Consider the following 21,817-nt stretch of genomic DNA (forward strand, 5'->3'; position numbering starts at 1 on the left):
GGAGAAAATTCAAACATATCATGACCTTACCTGGGCCCAAAGCCTTGTGCACATGCTCGTCGATAGTATGCATCAGGTTGAAAGGTGTCTAGATCAGTGCCATTTTCAAAGGCACTTCTTTAGTACGGGGGACACCCGCAAATTTTCAAAGCAGGCTTATACACATACGTTTGCTTTGAAAATTTGGGATAAAGTCTGCAAGTACAAAGGGCGCGCAGACTTCAGTCCTGTTAGGTTTTTAACTAAATAAAAGCACAAAACGTATATAGCTATATGAGGCCTCAGAGTAGAATGGGTACCACATTCCAGTAACTTTAATTATAAAACCCACTGCAGTGCATATTCCTTAGGAAACCTCACCTACGACTTAGATCTGGAAACCAAGGAACAGTGACAAATTTAACATTATACTATTACCAAGATTAATTGGCCAGACTGAATCCCTCTGCCGTCTTCCTTCTGAGGGAGCTGGGGCAGGTGGTGATGGAGTAATATTTATATGGTTCCTGCTCCATGTAGCCCTGTCTGCTGGATTCTCCTCCTCCATCCCAGGCCACAGAGCAAACTACTCCGATCCTCCCCTGATCCCATATGTAAATCATTCTTCCTTGGGTCGTGTCAGATAAGATGCCTGCTGCAAGGTAAAGGTACCGGCTAATCTTAACACTTTAAAGAAGCTGCTTTGCCCAGCCGGCAGATTGTTTGCTCAGCTATGGAGACCAGTTATTGCATGCTTCTTGGGATGCTGAGATCATCTTGGCCTGCTCACTGTATTTCATCATCGTGTGCACACAAACTACGACAAGGCTGTTTAATAATTACACTCTTAATGTGGGAGTATCTCTGCTCATAGTATTAAATATTAGCTTCCACTTCTGACTCAAATTCTTTTTCAATTATTTGTTTCTACTAAATTATTTTTAGGAGCAAACATTTTAAACCTTAGTTTCCAGCTATACACAGAATAACTACAAAACCCTATGTCCTCCGTCTGCTCTCCTTCTTCATGCCTCACAGTGTTGGGACAACGGTGGGATGAATGGGGCATCTGCCCTGGGCATAAGGCCTAAGGGGGCGTCACACAGTCACCCATCTCATGGGCAATTCTGCAGCAGTTTGGAGGAAATGTGTGGACTCGTTGAAAACTGCCTCCCCTCTCTCTGCACGTCAAGGTGCATGTGTCGTGCCACTACACACCCAGAAAGAGGAGGTGTTCCTAGGTAGGGGCAGTCAGGGAGTGATTAGCAAGCATGCATATAATTTTGCCGGGGAAAAAAAATACCCGCACAACCAGCAGATGCAGGTCTGTGGGTGCATTTTTTCTGACTCAGTTTTCAAAGGGAAAGAATTCCTTTTGAAAATTGATGTAAGGTCTGCATGTAAAAAGTCCCCCACAGCCTACACACTTGCGTGCACAGTTTGAGAGTCACCCCCTTTGTAGCTAGCAGGACGAGAATATGTGACGTGAAAACAGACAGCTCTGTTGCAGGTGATGGAATGGGGTTTTTTTTATGCTTTTCTGTTGCTGTGAAAGATCACTGTTTTCCAACTTTGGAGTTCTGTTCAAATCGAAGAGGAATGAATAATGTATAATTGGTTTGTTTTCCTTGTGTATTGTATTGATAAATGAGACTCATTACGGTGCTGTGCAAATACAAACCTTCCTGCTGTTGTATGTTGATCTACAAAGTTTTCCTTTTTTTTTTTTTTTAAAGAAAAATAATTACACCCAGGTTTCCTTAAGGCAGATTTTTGAAAGCTTCAGAAATGCACTGGTTGTGAGCTTATATTAACCAGAGAAAGTGAAGATTCCCCTAATGTTACCAAGTATTCTTTTTAATTTCTACAGTTCAAACACTGGTGCTCATCAGGACCCCATTAACCCCTCCCTCACCGTAGATGCTCAAAGCTTAAAGGCAGAAGCGCACCTTGGGATGGATATATTTTAAAGATACGTCTGTAGTATACTCAATCCATGAAGCACCCGCAATTCGGTATGAATGGTTTCACAGATACAGCATTTAAAAGTGAGAAGCCCTACGTCACAAGAGACAGAGCTCTCCTCATTTTCATATGAACTTGGTCATAGCATCAACCCCCCCCCCCATGTGAGTTCAAGGCGTTGCCATTACAAGACGGATGCGTGTCCCATATAGCGTTCTTCCTTACCTGTTTGCAATGGTAACCCGGGTGAACGTCCACCGGCTGGGGAGTCTCTTCCTTGCCGACTGGAATCGTAGCTGCTGCACTGCTGAACACTTCATTGCACTATTCTTAATCTCAGCATGGGACCGAATTCTGTACTTATTCAGCGGCACACAATATAAGCATAAAAGTACCTCGCTGTGTGCTTGATTAGGCAGTTCCCTGGGATTAGCATTCGAAAGGGCTTGTAAGTGACTTCTTGTAAATCACATTAATGAGACTGAACAATAAAAATGGGCAGGCAATCATACATCAACTCATTTTAATATGTAGGAACGCTGCTATTACTCTCCTCCTCAATATGAGGCATGCATGACAAGAGAGCACACAACTACAATTTCTAAATTGATGCAACTCAGTAATTTTTATTGCAACTGGAAGACAATACATCACAGAAACTTTATGGTAGGTTTTGGGAAAGTGTTATTTACAATAATTGATGAAAGAGTTTGTCTTTGGCAATATGATTACACATCAAGAAAATGTAAAATGCAAATATGCCTCTAAATCAACATTTTCATATTTCCTAAAGATTGGCTGATTGCACTTGCCTTCTGACTGCTCATTTAGGTAAACACAAATATAATTTAACATCACTGTTTATTCCCCCGTCACAGTTTTTAAGTTTGTCTTCATGAAATTGGCAGTTTCATATGCAAAGTACAGAAAAATGTACTCTGCTTAGATCTTGGCCAGTTAAGGTTATGTGACCCTTAACCTTTGCTATTAAAACATCTTGGTCTTTTGATTGCTTTATCACTATACATTTTCTGTAAAATAAAATACTTTAGAAATGTTACAGAATCAAAAGTAAAAAGAAATCTACAAGCTTATAATGCTTTTCATACACAGAAATATTTTCTCCCCAACATCTTATATCTTGGCAGCTTTAAGTAGTGAGTGCGAATGATACAGGCATGGAATTGGCTATCAAATACAGAGATTACTGTAAATTGATTCCATACACATTCCCAGAAAGGTGCAATGTTGTTTAGTTAACAAAAAAAAGCACAAATATCCAATCTTAATTGAACTAGAAAACAAAGGTACTGCAGTTATAGGTCACAGTCATAAAAATACGGAGTCCAATTTCTAGCTATAATAAAGGAACTATATTAGATTCTCTAAGAATCCAGTGTGTAATTTCTCATTTTTGCAACAGGAATTGAAATCTCATCTTGCTCTTGCTGCAAATGTGGTACAATGGCAAAATACCATTACATATTTATAGTAAAATATGCATGGGTTTCAACAATAATAAAAAAAAAAAGAAAAAGACTATTTGTTAGTGCATTAACCCAGGAGCGACCTTTGTTAAAAACACTGGTGTGTTAAGGGTGAATATTAACAAAATACAGCACCATAAAAGCGTCAGGATTTCACCTTTCCCCTTTTTTGGTCAGTAAAAAATAGTATTTTTGTTTGTTGAAACTGGAAGAATTCTAGATCACATTGTGCATCATCAGCATTAAAGTAACCCAGAGGACAAGTCTGTGTATAATTCAAGAATCACCAGTAGTGAAAAGAGAAAAGACAGGACAAAACCAAAACCCACTGTTGTACGTACTAACTGTATGAAGGAAGATAAAAGGGTTCAACAGGTTATTACAGACATGTGTAAATCTTTATAAACTGCAGTTCAGCAGAGGAACACACAAATGCATGGACTTGGATTTACACAATTCTAGTACAAAACCAATGACATAATTACAACTTCTGTAAAGTGTATTTCACTTCAGTATTAAACCAAACAGAAGTTTTAAGTTTGGCAGATAATTAAGAGAGGGTTATCACTTTGTCTATATACCAAAAGTGGTGATGTATATTACATAATAGTATAAATAATAAAAAATTATTATTTAAATTAGATCACAGTGTTGCATTCTGTGCATAACAGTGTTTGATATATTACTGAAGAGTGGTGAACTACAACACAAAAGACTAGACTTGCTAATATGGTCAAAACTGACCCGGAGTATAATAACCAAGAAGGGTGTGTGCTTGAAATAAGTCCTTCCATGCCAAATGTAGAAGATGTATAGTTTTGCTACCTCCCAGCCGTATCATCTGGACCTTGGCAAGCCACCTGTAAGAAGCAGTTCCTTTCAATAACCAAGTGAGAAAACCCACATTAGTCATGTATCGTACACTACAGTGGCCGAGCTTAGCAGTTTGATTTTAGTGCAATATGGCGATGCACAAGCACAAGGGGCTAATCACATCTGTGGACTGCTGAACATCAACGTGTCTTCTAAGGATGTATATGTGTGTGGCAGGACAAGAGAAGAGCTCACATTTAGATAGCGATATTCAGCTGGTAAGAGTCAATCAGCAATTAAGATCAGCAGTTCTTCCAAGGTAAAACTGCCTGATAATTAATAAACCGAAGTGTAGAACCTCTGCATCATAATCTACCAACAGCTGATTTGTTTTTCCTAAATCCACTTGGTTCACTGCTACTGAGCATGTAAGGCATCATCAGTATGATCTACAGTCCTCAAGCCATCAGTCTCCCAAAGGTCTTATTCTTTAATCTCCTTTTTAATGTTATGCATACTTTCTGGAATAACTTCTATGCTCACGTTACTTCATGCTATTTCAGAAAATAACCTTCCTTGTAATAGCTCTTGTTTTAGGCATAGCATCTTCCTAAACTAGGACTCTTAGAATGGTGCTAGCATGGTCTCCTGATGTGGATCAGCCCTGAACACCAGACACATGTAGGTCTTAAACAGAAAGCATAACTAGTCGGAAAGGAGTTCAAAAACTTTAAATACTGATTTCATCTTTCAAATGAAACACCACTCAAAAAAAAAAAAAGGGGGGTGGGCAGTGGAGGTGCTGAAGGTACTGTTGTACTGTCTATTTGTAAAATCCTTTTTGGTGGTCCTGATGCTTTAATGTCAGACTCCTCTTCCATCCTAACCAGAATTTCAGAAAGATACACTGCAGATAAGATGATGGCACGGCAATAACATAAATGGGAAAGCTATAGCACTATGTAATGACTGACATCAACCTTCCCGATAAAACAGAAAACATACAATTCAACTCTCGCTCCAGCAGCAGTATAACTGAAGAGCCTGGGACCCAATTTACCAGTTCTCGGTAGCTGTATTTGTAAGACAGTGCGAAACTCTCACATTGTAGTATTAATTCATATCGGAGAGCCGGAAGGACAGAACCCTGCCTGTCTGCTGCACCGAGTACCAACAATACTGGTGGGGCGGTACTGAAGGAAAGCAGGAAGACAAGTTGAAGCATGTAATCGGGGCTAGAATTAGGGCTGGATTAGCCCTTTTCCTGATGGCAGAGCGCCAGCTGGTAACCCTAGAAGATACTGACAACCCTAGAGGGTTCAGTCTGTTTCTCAACCACAGACCAAAAAAAAGGGCAAAAGACAGTGTGTGGTTGTAATTTCATGGAGAATGTTCTCTTTTAAAGCAGAGAAATCAAATCACAACACACTTTTATTTTTGCTGCTCGTTTTAACAACACAGGGATCTAGTCCCAGCACGGCTCCGACCACTGTTTGGACATTGTTCTCGGTTCAGATGCTCATAGCAATCAGTAAAGATGTTGTGTGTGTGCGGGAAGGTTGCACTACTTAGAAATTCTATTAGCAAATTCCAGGTCAGTAATGCAGTTTTCCACGGAGAGATTCTATCTGTCCTCTTCCCTCCGCTGTTACAGCAGGCCTCACTCCTTTCCCATGAACTGGCAAATTGGCAAACTTACAGTGGGACTTTTCCCCATCCTCAAGCCACAGCACAATTGCTCCCCCTGGTTAAGCCTCCTTCGAGTCTCCTCTTTCTATCATACACACTCACTACTCAATTCGCCCCTCAATTATTGCATCATGTTAGATGTGTACAGACAAGGAGAAAGGACAGACGTTCCACTTTGTTTTTCCATAGACAGAGAAGTAGGGGGCTGAATGTGCAGACAAGGCAGTATAACTCAACCATCCAAGCCCTACCAGAGCATGAAGATTTTTTTTTTTTTTTTTTTTAGTATATTGCAGAGAGTAAATTCCCAACAGTCAGTGTTTGTCCCTGAAGAAGGTTAAACCTTAAACACCTGCTTCAAAAAAAAAAAAAAAAGTCTAGGCCTAAGGGCCTAAAAATTAGAGGCATGGCCTTTTCTCTATTTACTATATTTATATGAAAATAATTCATGCTTCATGCTAAATACATTATTTACCTTACAGGAAACTTTGTTATCTTTGAATAAAAAAAAAGTTTTGTGTTTGTTTTGTCATCGTAAAGGAAGTCCATGCATCGTGGAGCAGACGCTTCTGTTGGCTACGATGGGTGAAGGTGAGGATCCTGGGCCGATCTGAGCATGAACGACAGCACCTGCAGACTCCGTTTCTGAGGGCAGTATAGGAGCTCGGGCTCATGTTTTCTCTTCTTGGCCATCGATAGGCTTTGTAACATAGCACTAATGGCAGGTTTCGTAGCATTATCCGTTACATCACGCATTTCGATCCAAAGACAAGATTAGGATCATTATTTCCATTTTAACATCTACTGAAATTTGTTACACTTGATTGCTTTTCACTCAGGCAGTTTAGAAGACATAGCTTGTTTTCCACTTATACATACATATATATTTATATATATATATATACATACATAGATATCTGTTGATCTATCTATCTATATATATCTGTTACTTTTTTTTGCACACAGTGCCAATTTTCAGGCTTATGGCTTTTTGAATAATCTTCTTAATTTAACAGACGACAGAAATCAACAATTAATGATAAAAATACCAAGAAGATTTCCGGGCCCTAACTTTGTTTTCATTATCTCAATGAACTCTGTGGCGTACACTCCTTCCGCTCACACCCCTCCCCCCCCCACCCCCAACTTAAGTTATTAGTCTTTGCATTATGGGCCATACGGGATATCGGTTGCAGCACACGAGAGACTCCTGTGGCACAACCGCATCCACCAACTGGTTTCCTGGATGGCCTCTTCAGGTGCTTTCCCTGACATGGGCTCGGAAGCCTTTTGCTCATTTCCTCTTGGGCCTGAATGATCTGATAAATTATTGACTGCTCTTCATTTGGCAAAAAGGGGTTTTCCAGTGCCGCACTGCACTCCGGGCAAATGCATGCCACTGAACCCCCAACCACACGGCTGTTTCTGTCAAGGGAGAGAAAGCAATGGGGATTCGAGACTTTATTCTTCTCAAGTTACTTTTCCGTTTCATGAAAATCTTTTGTAAATTAGCTGAGAGTCAGAATGAGTTATATGGCTTCAATCTCCTTTAAAAAATAAAAATCTGAAGGGTCCAAAGGAAAACAAAATTCAAAGAAAAAGAGAAAAGAAAATTGCTGCTATTGCCACAAATCATTAGAAGTCCCCTGACGTGCTGAAACAAAATGTGTAAGTTCAAACAACTCAACGGATTGGTTCTAAGTTTTTGTGGGTTCTTTTTCCTTTTGCTCTTTCTGCCCTTTTGCCGTCCGATTGGTGATGTTGTTCAAACAGGAGCGGATTCCCGCTAAGTGCAGGAGGGACCCGGCGGCCTCTTTCATCTCCTCATCATCGCTCTCCGGCGGTTTCTCCGTGCGTCTCTTTTTGAGTGGCAGCGTGTCACTGGGCACCTTTTTCGCCTTCATTAAATGCTGCTTTTTCTTGTGCTGGGATGTGTACCCGCTGTCAGTTAAGCAATCCTTGCTTTCCTTTCTGCCGTGCTTCTTCTCCTCTTCTTCGGTTTCGCTGGGGCTCTCCTGGCCCTGGAAGGGGACTTCGCTGCCATCTGGGCCGCCTTTAGAAGCAAACTCGTAATGGTCGTCGGCAGAGGAAGAGGATATGGAGTCGCTGGTGGGCGATGTGCTCCTGGTATTGGAAGATTTGGCGCTGCTGTAGTTGTGATCTTCCTTGGGGTCGCTGCTAACGACGGGAGAACCACACGACTGCTCGCTTTCGGTCCGAATCCGGCAGTTTGGGATCCCGTTCCTGTCAGAAGATACATTCAAGCTGTTAATCATTGGAATACAAGAAATATCATAAGTGTACAAGTGTTCATGACATTTCTGAAGGTCAACACAAGCAATTATTTAAAAACATATACTTTGGTTTTGGAAAATGGAAAACAAAATTCAGATTCAATGTTTATTCCAAGCAAATGCAAATATAAAAGACAAGCAGGATCTGAAAAGGTTTTGAAGAGGTTTTATGGGTATTCTTCCCAACTGAGTTTCTTGCAGTACTGTTCTCCCTACTAAGCTCAAAATAAAAGCTCAGGTGGCTGAAAACCTACATTTTCCCTGCTAATGACATGCATTTGATTTTCTCTTCTTTGTGGTTCATAGATGCAGATTATCTGATATTTACTTTCCTTGGGGTTATAAGGGACATAAAATGCAATCTGGGTAAAAATGGTTAAAAGAAAAGTTTACTGTAGACTGGGAACCACTTCCATGTCCTCAAGAGCAGCACAGGAATACCAGCGCTTCTGTCAACTTTGAAATCCACTTTTAAAATATTTTTTTATTTCCTTTAAAGCAGGGATGGCCAACGCTGGTCCTCAAGAGCCACAAAAACAGGTCTGGTTTTCAGGATAACCACAGTGAATATTCAAGGGATAGACTTGACACAATGGAGGCAGTGCATGAAAATCCCTCTCATGCATGTTCATTGTGGATATCCGGAAAACCAAGCCTGTTTGTGGCTCTTGAGGACCAGAGTTGGCCAACGCTGCTTTAAAGCCCAGCTGTTCCCCTAAAACAGCCTCCTTCAGAAAAGGCAGGCCCTAAAGGTGTTTTCGCAGCCTCCCGCTGGCACTTGGCATTATAAGGCAATATTCCATACAAGGCTCTGAACCCCTCCCGTTCTAATGCCAGATGCCAAGTCTGTTCAGCACATCACTGCTGAAGAGTAGGTATGGAAGAAGTGCAGTCCAGTAAAAAAAAAAAAAAGTGAGGAGGAGGGGGCGGGGGGCTCTTCCAAGGGATCGGAAGACTTTAGGAAACTTCATTTGTACCAAAGCCAAAAACAACATCTCCCACACTTGTCTAATTATTTCAGGAGGCGTGTGCTGTCATTTGTGAACTTCTTGCTATATAAGCCAATCAGGTTATGCGTCTACTTTCCAACACAACATGACTGCAGTTGGGTTGTCAGGTAACCGCTTGATGAATTTCAAAAATATAGACCTAAAGCTGAGATGTTCACTTTAAGGCATGCTCCAAAGCTAGAATCCTTTAACAGTGCAAACTCATGTGGAAGACTGATCATCATAATAGGATTACAGGTATGAAAATGCCTTCATTGCCTCGTCTTTAATCAAATTCCACCAAAGCGGTTTTCTATTGTTTTCTGATGCAATTAAACAACTTATCTTAATCACTCTCTGAAACTTCATTTCCTTATACCATTTCTGAGTTTTGGAAATCCCTTTAAGGAATGTGCATTACTTCCTGCCAAATACAGGTCTGAAACATTGGATGAAAAAAGTTGGGTAGAATTTTGTTTTAAAGGTATTATGTAGAAATGTATCTCCTAACCACGTTGACCTAAAATATTTACAATATTGGACCGCTGGTAAATCTATAAGCACTATCTTGGCAGTACCAAGAAGTCCATCCTTCACATTGTCAATTATCAAACAACATGTGGTGAGTATTAATGACCTTCATAATAGGCTTCATCGTGTAGTACAGTGATTCATCTTTAAAACGCAGCCTTATGTTTAATCATCGGTCACTATATTTTTATAGGGTGAGCCAGTGTCCCAGTCATGTGATTAAGCAACACTTTTAGTGTCCAGGTTTTTATATTCAATATATCAAATGGTGAAATAGTTGAAGAACTTCATTTAGTTTCAAATACACTTATTTATGGAAGCCGTTATTTCAAAGAAACCAAGCCCGACACGGGACCGTGTTTCGGATAGTGATCCTATTTCAAGGGCTATAATCATTGCATTGTTGAAGTAATCGCTGCTCAAACATGGTGTCGGGCTTGGTTTCTTTGAAACAACGGCTTCCATAAATAAGATAAGTGTATTTGAAACTAAATTAAGTTCTTCAACTATTTCACCATTTGATATATTGAATATAAAAACTTGGACACTAAAAGTGTTGCTTAATCACATGAATGGGACACTGGCTCACCCTACAAAAATATAGTGACCGATGATTAAACATAAGGCTGAGTTTTAAAGTTGAATCACTGTACTACACGATGAAGCCTATTATGAAGGTCATTAATACTCACCACATGTTTGATAATTGACAATGTGAAGGATGGACGTCTTGGTACTCCCAAGATAGTGCTTAAATACTCTCCAGTTTTTTTTTAATCATTTCACTCATGTTCCTATATTGAATAGGATTTGACTTAACAGTTATACCTCAAAAGTCATTTTGAACACCTTCACTGGCATCTACAAAGCAGAGCTCAGATGAATTTAAGTGAAAAGGACATTGGGGTAACTTGTGACAGACAGAATGTTCAAGCAAATCAGTGTCTGCTAGACAGAAGGACAAGTATGGGAAAGCCAAGAAAATTACAAATCAAAGTAATTTTATAGACAAGCCTGTTAGAAAAAGGGTTATCCCTAGAAGACTATAAACTGGAGCACATTCAATAGTAAAACAGTTTAATTATGGAATAGTATTTTTCCTATTATCTTCACCTGGAATAAAGGAGAACAGATGAAAGACAATTAACAACTAGTTTTATAATTTAAAAAAAGGCAGCTCAGCTCAATCATTAAGAATCATGTGAGGACCCCATATACTAAATAATAATTCCACTAGTTTCCAGGATTTAAGAAAGAAACGGTGAAATAAGACACTAGAATGGAATGCAAAGCGCAGCCGACTCCTTCAGGACATGAGATCGTCAGGCCACAGGAAGGCATGGTCAGTGCCTGAAAAAGTACATAAAAGTCCTAATGCATATTTACTGTGCAATATCTAAACATTTTAATAAAAGACTACTACTAAACCTTTAAGTCTGATTTTTATCACTGAAGGTCTGATGTAAAGTCTTATCAGCACTGCAGGCAAACACAAAGCCGACAAACTTTTCTTTAAGCAGGCGGTGGCCATAGAGTCACCGTTAACCAACAGCCACATTGGCCCCCTGCAGCTTTTAGCTGTTGTGCGTTAATGATCTGAAACATCAGTTTTTAGTTGAAATGTTAAGTTACTTCTTGGCAGTATCCAACGGCCCCCCATAACTCATAAGTGAATTCTAAAAAGCCATATTTATGAAGAAAAGCACGTCAGCAAGAAATGTTCCCCTTAAATGCAGCATGCATTCTGGTTCTAGATCCGCTGGAGGTCCGAACACTGCTTTCACTGGCACAGGGGTCTCACAAAAACTCAGCTGGGCTGGGCTCACTTTCCAGCGAGGCAGTGAGTGTGTAAAACAGGTACACACCAATGCAGGTATTCGTGCAATAATAATATTTGATATAAGAAATGAGCTTTCTACCGATCTTAGAGAAGCTATGCATATGAGAATGAGCAGCGCAGCAGGCGGAGAACCAGGGAAGCCAGGGTTCAAATCCCACTGATGAATACATTACTTCACCCTCCATTGCCTCGGGTACAAATAATCCGGCTGATGCAATATCCATGCGGGAAAAATGAGCGCTCAGCTTTCCTAACGCGTGCTCATCCACCTCTCCTGGGCGCGCAACGCAATAGGCTAATGAGCTGCTGCGTCATTAGTCATTAGTCATCACAGGAAACTGTGCGTCCCTAGTATCTCCTTGGCATCGGGCGCCCAGGAGAGGTGGCAGTGCAGGGGTTAGGAAAACGGACGCTCAATTTTACCAGGGTCCGTTTTCCCAACCTAACCGTGGGCAGCACATTTCTTTATTTTCACGTTGCTGCTTTCTGTGGTTCCTCTGACTTAATATCGCCACAGTATTAAGTTGCAGGGACCACAGAAAAGCAGTGTTTTCAGCTTTTCTGTAAACATTTGGGGCTGCTCAAGACTTAAACCTGAGGCTGGAGTTCATTTCTGAGAGTAAAAATGTGTGCATTGGGTGCACATTTATTTTTTTTTTACATATGAGTATATGATCTTATTTAGATATTTGATAGTATTCAGCCATGAGTTCAGATTATTGTTAATCCTGAGTGTATAACCAGATATTATCTCTGAGTTACCCATATCTTTGGCTCTTCCTCCTCCCAGTTCGAGTGCCCCTGTTTTATTGTAACTTTTATCACTTCTCGCCTATTGTTCAGGTTGATGTTAATGTTATTGCACCATTGTTTATTGTAAACCGATATGATATGATTGGGATCATGAATGTCGGTATAAAAAAGCTCTAAATAAATAAATAAATAAATAAATAAATACTGGCTAATAGCCTCATCCGCATGGCATTTACATGGATGAGCTCTATAAGCTACGCGCTGATCCCCTTATTGCAGGGGTCGGGAACCTTTTTGGCTGAGAGAGCCATGAACACCACATATTTTAAAATGTAATTCCGTGAGAGCCATACTAACTACAACCCCCCACCCTCCTGACTCCCCCAAGACCTACCAAATTAATTTACTACAACTCCCTACTCTCCTGATGCCCCCAAGACCTGCCAAATTAATTTACTACAACCCCCCCCCCCCCCAAAGACCTGCCAAAAGTCCCTGGTGATCCAGCGGGGATCCAGGGCTCGCAGACAAATCTTTAATAAAAATCTAGCAAAAACCCCCACCCTCCTGACGCCCCCCAAGACCTGCCAAAAGTCCCTGGTGGTCCAGCGGGAGTCCGGGAGCGATCTCCTGGACTTGGGCTGTTGGCTGCCAGTAATCAAAATGGCGTCGACGGCCCTTTGCCCTTACTATGTCATAGGGGCTACCGCCGCCATTGGTCGACCCCAGTGACATAGTGAGGGCAAAGGGCCGTCGGCGCCATTTTGACTACTGGCAGCCAACAGCCCAAGCCCAGGAGATCGCTCCCGGACTCCCGCTGGACCACCAGGGACTTTTGGCAGTTCTTGGGAGGGTCAGGAGGGTGGGGGATTTTGTTAGATTTTTACTTTTTTATTAAAGATTTGTCTGCGAGCCAGATGCAGCCATCAAAAGAGCCACATCTGGCTCCCGAGCCATAGGTTCCTGACCCCTGCCTTATTGCATAAGAGGTTATGGATGCACGTCCAACCGCAGGTTAATCTGTGCGCTAGCCCAAGTGCACAGGATTGCATCGGCCTGTTAAATTGTAAGCCCTCTGGGGGTCAGGAAAAAAAGTACTTTCCCGGAATATAACTTGTCTTGAGTCACGAAACAAAAAAAGGCATGCGCTAAATATAACTAAATAATATCTGTGGAGCTAGTCATATGTAGATTTCACACATGCTATCACTTCTCACTAATTAGGAGCATATATTTATTAAAAATATGGTTATGCGTTTGCTAATGAAAGACTAGAACTTTAACCAAAAGACAGATCAAGCAGAAGGTAAGGCAGGCATAGATGAATTGCTGGGAACATATCAGTGTTAGGGCTGCTGCTGTATGTACTGAGGCTTAAATTACAAGGATGGGCTTAAGGATCTGAAACGAGTTATACATTCTGGGAAATATTTCTTAAAGCAACAGTTCCTCTAACTCAAGAGAAGATTAACATTATGTAAAGCCTGTTGCGATATTGTGTTCAATTGTAAACCGATGGGATGTTCCCAACGACCGTCGGTACATAAAAATACTAAATAGTAATAACAACATTTGTTTCCATCAGGAAGGCAACTTATTTTTAGAAGGCACCCGACTGATGGTCAAAAAAATGACAATATCTGGTCATTCTCTCTTCTCCCAGGTGGTTAAATTGAAAATGATTTTATAAAACATTTCCAGGACTTTTCCTCCCTTATTGTGACACCTGCTAGTGGACTAACATAAAACTTATCCAAAGATGATAGGCATGTATTTGAGACTATACAAGTCGCCTTCTTTGGGTGGCCTGAAGAAGGGACCTCTACGATCTCTAAAACTCCTTTACATCATCTTTTGGATTATTTCTGATGCTGCAGGAAAAGATACGTAAAATCAAGGACAGTGCAATCTGTGGTGGTTATTGCTGCTTTTTATCCCAACTTCACAGATCCGAGCAAGAAAAAGAATCACAGCCAGACTTCTCCGGGACTCAGGAGGCAGCTAGGACGCCTTCCATCCTCCCTGTGGCAAAATTACATTTTGACACCAGGAGGAAATGCTGCCGATTTAAAACTGCAAACTATCATCATGATATGATGCATACCTAATGTACTGTACAGAGACAAATAATTGACAGTCCCTACTCCTTGGAGATTACAATCCAGTCAAGAGACAGAGAGACACAACACAGTGAAAAACGAATCAAGGCCATCACTGGCAAGGTGGGATTAAATTAAGGGGGGGGGGAGTTTCATCAGATCTGATATTTCAAGGAAGCTTGTTATTTAATAAAGACAGACAAGAAGAACAGATAAAACATTTTGGGTGGAAGGGTCTGTGAGTTAAAAGCAGCAAGGTCAGCTGTAAGGTCTGTTGAAAGTCACAAAGACAGACAGTGGGCAGAGTCCAGTTTAAGACAGGGGCTGCTGTAACCAACTAGCTGAATCAGCAAGAACATTTTTGCCCCAGAAACAATCTGTAGGAAAAATGCAGAGCAAGGAGTGGATGAGCAATTGGCAATATAACAATGGCATTTCTTTTCCTGAAACCAAAGTCAAAAGGTTAGCACAAAAAACATCCTAACTATAACAATTTTTTTAACTCATCTGCTGTTGTCCCAGCTGAGTGGCAGGATCCAGGGAAACTCGGTAAAGAGATTTTACACTCAGATGTCCCTTTGTTTTCTACAAAACAGACTCTGAATTTTCAAAACTATTTCAAATCAGCAGTATAATGCAAGGCTGCATAGAGAGGCATAACCAGTAGATAAAGCAGAGTTGCTTACCTTTAACAGGTGTTCTCCGAGGACAGCAGGATGTTAGTCCTCACACATGCGTGACATCATCAGATGGAGCCTGATGCAGGAAACTTTGACTAGGTACAATGAGCATGCCCAGCATGCTCTATACCATGTATCCACGCAGGGACCCTCTTAAGTCACGTAACATAGTTACGATGAAATAAAAAATAGGAGAAACCCAACTCCATGGGGTGGTGGGCGGGTTTTGTGAGGACTAACATCCTGCTGTCCTCGAAGAACACCTGTTACAGGTAAGCAACTTTGTTTTCTCAGAGGACAAGCAGGATGGTGATACTCACACTTGGGTGACTCCCTAGCTACAGGCTGCTCCCCAACACAAAAGGGGACCAAGAGACACCCAACCAGGTGCCAACGGGCACAACAACAATGGTGCTGTTGGTAATAGAGGTGGGTAGACAGCCTGAACCCAAATGATGGGCCCTAGGTTGGGAGAGTTGGGTTCTACACCTCAAACAGGTTCTGGAGGACAGACTGGATGAACCTACTGTCGCGTCAGCCATCTCTATCCAGACAGTAATGTGATATGAATGTGTGGAGAGAACTCCATGATGCAGCCTTGCAGATCTCCTTCACGGGAACTGCATTCTGACAGAATGAGTCTTGACATGACTCCCAAGATGCAGTCCCACCTGGGTATAACAGAAGGAGGTGCAATCTGCTAGCCAACTGAGTATTGTCTGTTTAGCAACGGCAAAGCTCAACCTATTCTTAACAAAAGAAACAAAAAATTGGGTGGACTGTCTATGGGCTTCTGTCCACACAAGATAGAAAGCTATGGCTTGCTTGTAGTCCAAAATGTGCAGTGTTCTTTCGTCTTGGTATGAATGGAGTCTGGGAAAGAAACTTTGCAGGACGACTGACTGGTTAAGATGGAAATCAGTCACCACCTTAAGCAGGAAATTAGGGTGCATTCGCTAGACCACCCCATCGTGATAAAACTTAGTATAAGGTGGATAAGTCACTAAGGCCTGGAGCTCGCTGATCCTGCGTACTGAAGTGACCGCCACCAAAAATAAACTGAAAGGTCACAGGTGCGCAGTGGCTCAAAAGGAGCTTTCATCAGCTGAGCTAACATCACATTGAGGTCCCAAGATACAGTGGGAAACCTTAGGGGAGACTTCATTTGAAGCAGGCCCCAGATGAACCGTATGGTATGTGCCAACTGCACTAAGATGAACTCTGATGGAGTTGGTTTTTAAGCTAGCCTTGGAAAGATGTAGAAGGTAATCAAGCAGTTTTTGTGTGGGGTAAGAGAACGGATCTAGGGCCTTCTGCTCACATCACATGGAAAAGCTCTTCCAATTCAGTCTATAGGGCTTTCTAGTGGAAGGCTTTCCAGAAGCCACCAGGAACAGAGACACATCCTCAGAAAGATCAAGCAGCTGTAGGATTAACCTCTCAATATTCAGACTGTGAGCGACAGGGCCTGGAAGTTGGGATGCTGCAGCCTGCCTTGATCTTGCATGATGAGATCTGGGGAAATCCCCAGACTGATTGGTTTCTGGATGGACAACTGCTACAGGACTGGAAACCAGACCTGTCTTGGCCAATGAGGGGCTATGAGGATCATAGTCCCTCTGTCCTCTCTAAGCTTCAAGACAGTCTTCACCACTAAGAATCAGAGGATATGTATACAGAAGACTCTTGCCCCAATGATGGGCCAGAGCATCTGATGCTGGTTTGCTGTCTGACCTGGAAAGGGATCAGAACAGAGGTACCTTCCTGTTGCAGGAGGATGCTAACAGATCTATGTCTGGGCTCCCCGAGAGGTGGAATATCTGATTTGCTATCCCCTTATCGAGGGGATAGCAAATCCCCTCGATAAGGGGATTTGCTTCAGACCCCATGAGTGGTTACTCATGGGGTCTGAAGGCTCAACTCAGCCTGTCAATCACCATATTCTACATCCCAGCCAGGTATATGGCCCTCAGAACCATATCATGCGATAGGGCCCACGACCAGATCTGGAATGCTTCCTGATACTGTGCCTTCCTGCTTGTTGACATACTACACAGCTACTTGGTTGTTGGTCTGGATCAGGACAACTTTGTTGGACAGCCGAAAACCCATAGCACATACCTGATTGCCTGGAGCTCCAGGAAGTTGATTTGACAAGAAAGTTCCTGAGCGGACCACAGACCCTGGGTTCCAAGCCCATCTACATGAGCTCACCACCCCAGGGTAGATGCATCCATAGCTAGCACAATTTGAGTAGGGAGACTCCGAAAGGAAATCGCTCATTCCAGATTTGTAAGTACCTGCCATCAGGACAAGGAGTCCCTGAGAGATGGGGTGACTCAGATGCAATCCTGGAGGCTCTGAGTGGCTTGGTGCCACTGTGTCCTCAGGGTCCATTGTGCTCTGTGCATATGCAAGCGTGCCAAAGCAGTGACATGGACAGTCATGGGCATATGGCCCACCAGCCTCAACATGTGCCAGGCTGATACCTGCTGGCTCCACTGAACTTCTGCCGCAATGATCACCAAGGCAAAGGCCTTGGCCTGAGCCGTGTCTAGCAGAGCTCCAATAAAGTCCAATTGAGGTGACCGATTGAGATGGGACTTTGGGTAGTTGAGAACCAACCCTAGAGACATTTTCACACGGCACGGTCAAGCGCATGGACCTGGAGGCCCCTGCCTGAGACATGCTTTTAACCAGCCAATCACCAGATACAGGAAAACATGCACTCCCAGTCTACAGAAGTGCACTGCCACCACAGCCAGGCATTTTGTGAAGACCAATGGGGCAGACGCGAGCCCAAATGGCAACACTCAGTACTGGAAGTGCTGTTTTCCCACCACAACTTGAAAATACTTCCTGTGACCGGGGAAGATCTCCATATGGGTGTATGCATCTATTAGGCCTTTTTGCAAGAGGGGAATCAAGGTACCCAGAGAAACCATCTTGACCTTTTTCTTTTTTTTTTTTAGAAACTTGTTCAAGGCCCTCAGGTCTAGGATGGGATGGAATCCTCCTACTCTCTTTGGAATCAGGAAGTACCTGGAGTAGAATCCCTGCTCTCTTTGCCCTGGTGATACGGGCTCAATTGCTCTGGCAGTTAAGAGGGAGGAGAGCTCTGCTTGTAGTACTTCCTGATGTGCTACCAGCCCTCAGTTTGGGCACGGAGGGAAATTTGGCGGGACATCCAATAGATTTAATTGATACCCCTGGCGGACGATGGAAAAAACCCACTGGTCCAAGGTTACATTGGGCCACTGGTTCCCAAAGAACCGCAGCCTGCTCCCAACCGGAGAGTCCATTTTCCCGAGTATGGGCAACTAAGCTTATGCTTCCTATGGCCTAGTCAAAACCTCGTCCCCGGAGTTGACTGAGGAGCTGGCTGAGGCATGGGAGCTCTTTCCTGCCTGTGACGGCCGCAGAAGCTCTGATGGTGTCGATGGGATCGAGGAGGCAGAGGATAGTACTATCTTTGGCGAAAGAAAGACTTCCTTGTCCCTGGCCTGAACAGCATCCTGGAGGAGGAGAACGGGTCCAAAGTACTGGTGGAGAGTTGTGGAGGGTTTCATGATAGTCCTGGAGTTGGGCCACAGCATCTCTCACCCTATCTCTGAAGAGATTCTCTCCAGTACACGGCCCGCAGCCATGTCATTCTGTGAGCACCTATTCTCGCTGCAGAGACCCTCGATGCCGTCTCAAAAACATTGTAGGTTGTACAGACCTCGTGTTTCCTGCACTCCAGATCCTTGTGCACCAGCAACATGAGGGTCTCTTGCTGCTGTTAAGGCAGCTGCTCAGCCATCTCCTGCTCCTGCTTCCTGATGTCCCGTGAGTATTGGCTCATGTAGAGCTGGTAGGTAGCGATGTGGGCAATAAGCATGGTGCCTTGGAACACCTTCCTCCCAAGAGCGTCCATTGCTCTGTGGTTCTTCCCTGGAGGTGCTGAGGAATGAGTCCGAGATTGCTCAGCCCTCTTGAGGGCAGATTAGACTATCACTGACCGGTGAGGCAGCTGATGCCTATCGAATCTGGTAGCCTTCTGGATGAAGTAAACCCCGTCCACCTTTTTATTAACGAGATACACTGTGAAGGGGTGTTCTCAAATCCTCAGCAGCAACTCCTTAAGGATCTCATACACAATCTTCTTAGGAGGCTCCACAAACTGGAGGATTTCAAGCATTTTGTGCCTGGTATCCTCCTCCGTCAAAAGCTGGAATGGGATGGCCTTCGCCATCACCCTCACAAACCCTGCGAAGGTTAAGTCCTCAGGTGGAGACTTTCTTTGCTCATCTGGAGGAGAAAGGTCTGATGGGAGACCATCCGAATCCTCAGAGGAGGAGCATCCATTAGAAACCTAAGCAGAAGGCAAGGAGGTAACCTGTGTGGAGCAGCCATTAGAACCCTAAAAACCTTGCTGGGCAGACTGAATGGGCCATTTCCGTCTTTCTTCAGTCAATGTATGACTTGGGATTGTGCACAATGGCAACTCTGCTAGACAGAAAAGAGAAAACAACTGTGAAGTATATTTAGCAATTCTGTATTTCAGCCCAAAGTTTCAAACACACGCAGTCAAATATATTGACATTTGTCCAAAGAGCTATGGTGTAGCCTCAGGTGTATCACAATAATGTGCTGACATGCAGAGCTTGGTGCTTAGAAAAGGTTCACTCTTCAGTCTGATTAGGGATCTGTTCAGGAACAAAATATTAACATAAGATATAATTGTCAGTAAAAAAAAATTCATTACACAAAATATAATGCATTTCTTGGTTAATAAAACTTAAATTTTTCTAGATTTACTGAGTCATTTTTTTATGATCCATAAATTATACCCAGCACACAGCAGGAAGAGACAGACTCCTTCAATTATTAATGTCTAAATGCAATATCACTCATGATTGTGTAAGCCAGCTGCATTTACTTTTCGATGGTTTGCCACGGCAGGGGTTGTCATTAGAGGATGCTAAATGCTTGAAAGACGAAATCAGCCACACTAAACTAGTTGTAAGGTGAATTTATAACCATCTCCTAAAAATCATTCATTACAACGAAGCATGTGATGCATTTAAAATGACAAGAGACTTTCCAGGTTTACATTCAGAAATGCTCACATTTACCATACATTAGCATCAAATTAAAGAGACCTGATTGCCCTGGGCAGCCAGCAATGCAATTCAATAAAAATCCTAAGGATAAGCCGAACACTTCCACACTAGCAATAAACTCGGTGACCAGTCTGGATGCAAATCACTTTCCCAACAGACTGTTTTAAATCAAAGCGCCTTTTTCCCCATTATCAAACCTGTTCCGTTAGCTAGTAATTTATTCTCTAATGACAATGAATCCTGCATGGTCCAGCTCTGACATAGCCCTCCAAAGGCCACCTGTTTTCTCTGCTTTGCACCTATTCAGTAATTGTGGCTGCTATTCCCTACTCCAAGCCCCCAGTGCAATTAGTGTCCGGGTCTTCAACTCAAGGGATTTACTCAAAACTCCTAGCCTTTTGCAAAGCACAGCACTGAGCCTGCAAATTGCAAGGAGTCAAATTACTCACTGCAAAGAAAACTAGTGAGAAACTAGAAAAAAACCAAAATAACACATCAGAAAGGGGATGGAGAAAGGAAGGATACAGCTAAGGCCACTCTGAGATTATAATCTTTTCTACAGAGGTAATGTTGGTTACAATTTATAACAGTGCTACAGACCTCAAAGCAAATCCTGTACCTTTCATCAAGGAAACTCCACAATATATAACAGTAAAAATAGTAAATCCAGTACACAGTGTTTACGGGCTCATGAGTGTCCCACACAAGTTTGCTTTGCAAGGTATTTTTAAAAAATTACAAAACGACCATAAACGGGAATCACTGCAGTCAAATAAAGCTCATGAAATGCTTGGGACACAGGAGTTTACCAGCCCTGGTTTAAGACTACACAGATTCTCCCCACTGCCTCCCCCTGTTAACAAGAGTTGGCAAGTGCCGTCTGGCTTGCACTAGTGCAGTAGATATGTTTGGCTATTCTAGCGCACTGTTAAAGGGCAGATCCATTAGCGAACCTGCTTCCGGCAGCCTTCTTTCATCCCCTGGCTTGTTGCTAGCCCTCTACTTCCCTGAGAAAATGAAACCCATCTAAGCGAGAGGAGAGGAAGGCAGCAGTTCTCTCCATGTGCCTGGTTGTACTCGCATTCAGCAAGGCCCCCCCAGCACAGTGCAAGATTGCAAAAGGGACATTTTATCTGTGTTGGGACTAGGAAAGCACCTATCCCAGCTCAGCTTTAACAAATGTGCAAACTAGGGTTGGGCAGGTGAGTAAGAAATATCTGTTTTTCATTCTAAAACTTCAAGAAAGGTTTGGCTAATCTCATTCCATTCTAAATGCCTAATTACTCATGCAATTAAAAAACAGAAAAGCATTTTTTTTTTAAAATAACCGTACCTTGATCTTCAACTCATAATTCACCTGCAGACAACAGGTGGAAACCAACATATATCCTGAGTACAGCAGTGTACCCTTTGAACAACAAAATTCCTCCAAACGCATCACACAGGTAACCAGGACTTCGACCTCTCCCTGCCTCCGCCCTTTCACAACATTCTTCACTATCATACTACGAAACACAGGCAAATGCTTGGGAATCAACAGGCCGCAGCTTTATTACATAACATACAACAGCCTGAGCCAGACAATTAACAAAT

General features: G+C 42.6%; 1 protein-coding gene across 11 annotated transcripts in view; it reads right to left on the reverse strand.

Moving 5' to 3' along the window:
* Positions 1–2,550: 2,550 nt before the first annotated feature.
* Positions 2,551–21,817, reverse strand: part of FOXN3 (forkhead box N3) — a 645,757-nt gene continuing 626,490 nt past the window's right edge. For all 11 annotated transcript variants that reach the window (XM_029597765.1, XM_029597767.1, XM_029597769.1 and 8 more), the window contains one exon: positions 2,551–8,177. In XM_029597765.1, coding sequence (XP_029453625.1) covers positions 7,631–8,177 — 547 coding nt within the window. In that variant the 3' untranslated portion in view covers positions 2,551–7,630. The remainder of the gene's footprint in view (positions 8,178–21,817) is intronic.

Source organism: Rhinatrema bivittatum, chromosome 4 (assembly GCF_901001135.1).
Source record: "Rhinatrema bivittatum chromosome 4, aRhiBiv1.1, whole genome shotgun sequence".
NCBI classification, from domain to species: Eukaryota; Metazoa; Chordata; class Amphibia; order Gymnophiona; family Rhinatrematidae; genus Rhinatrema; species Rhinatrema bivittatum.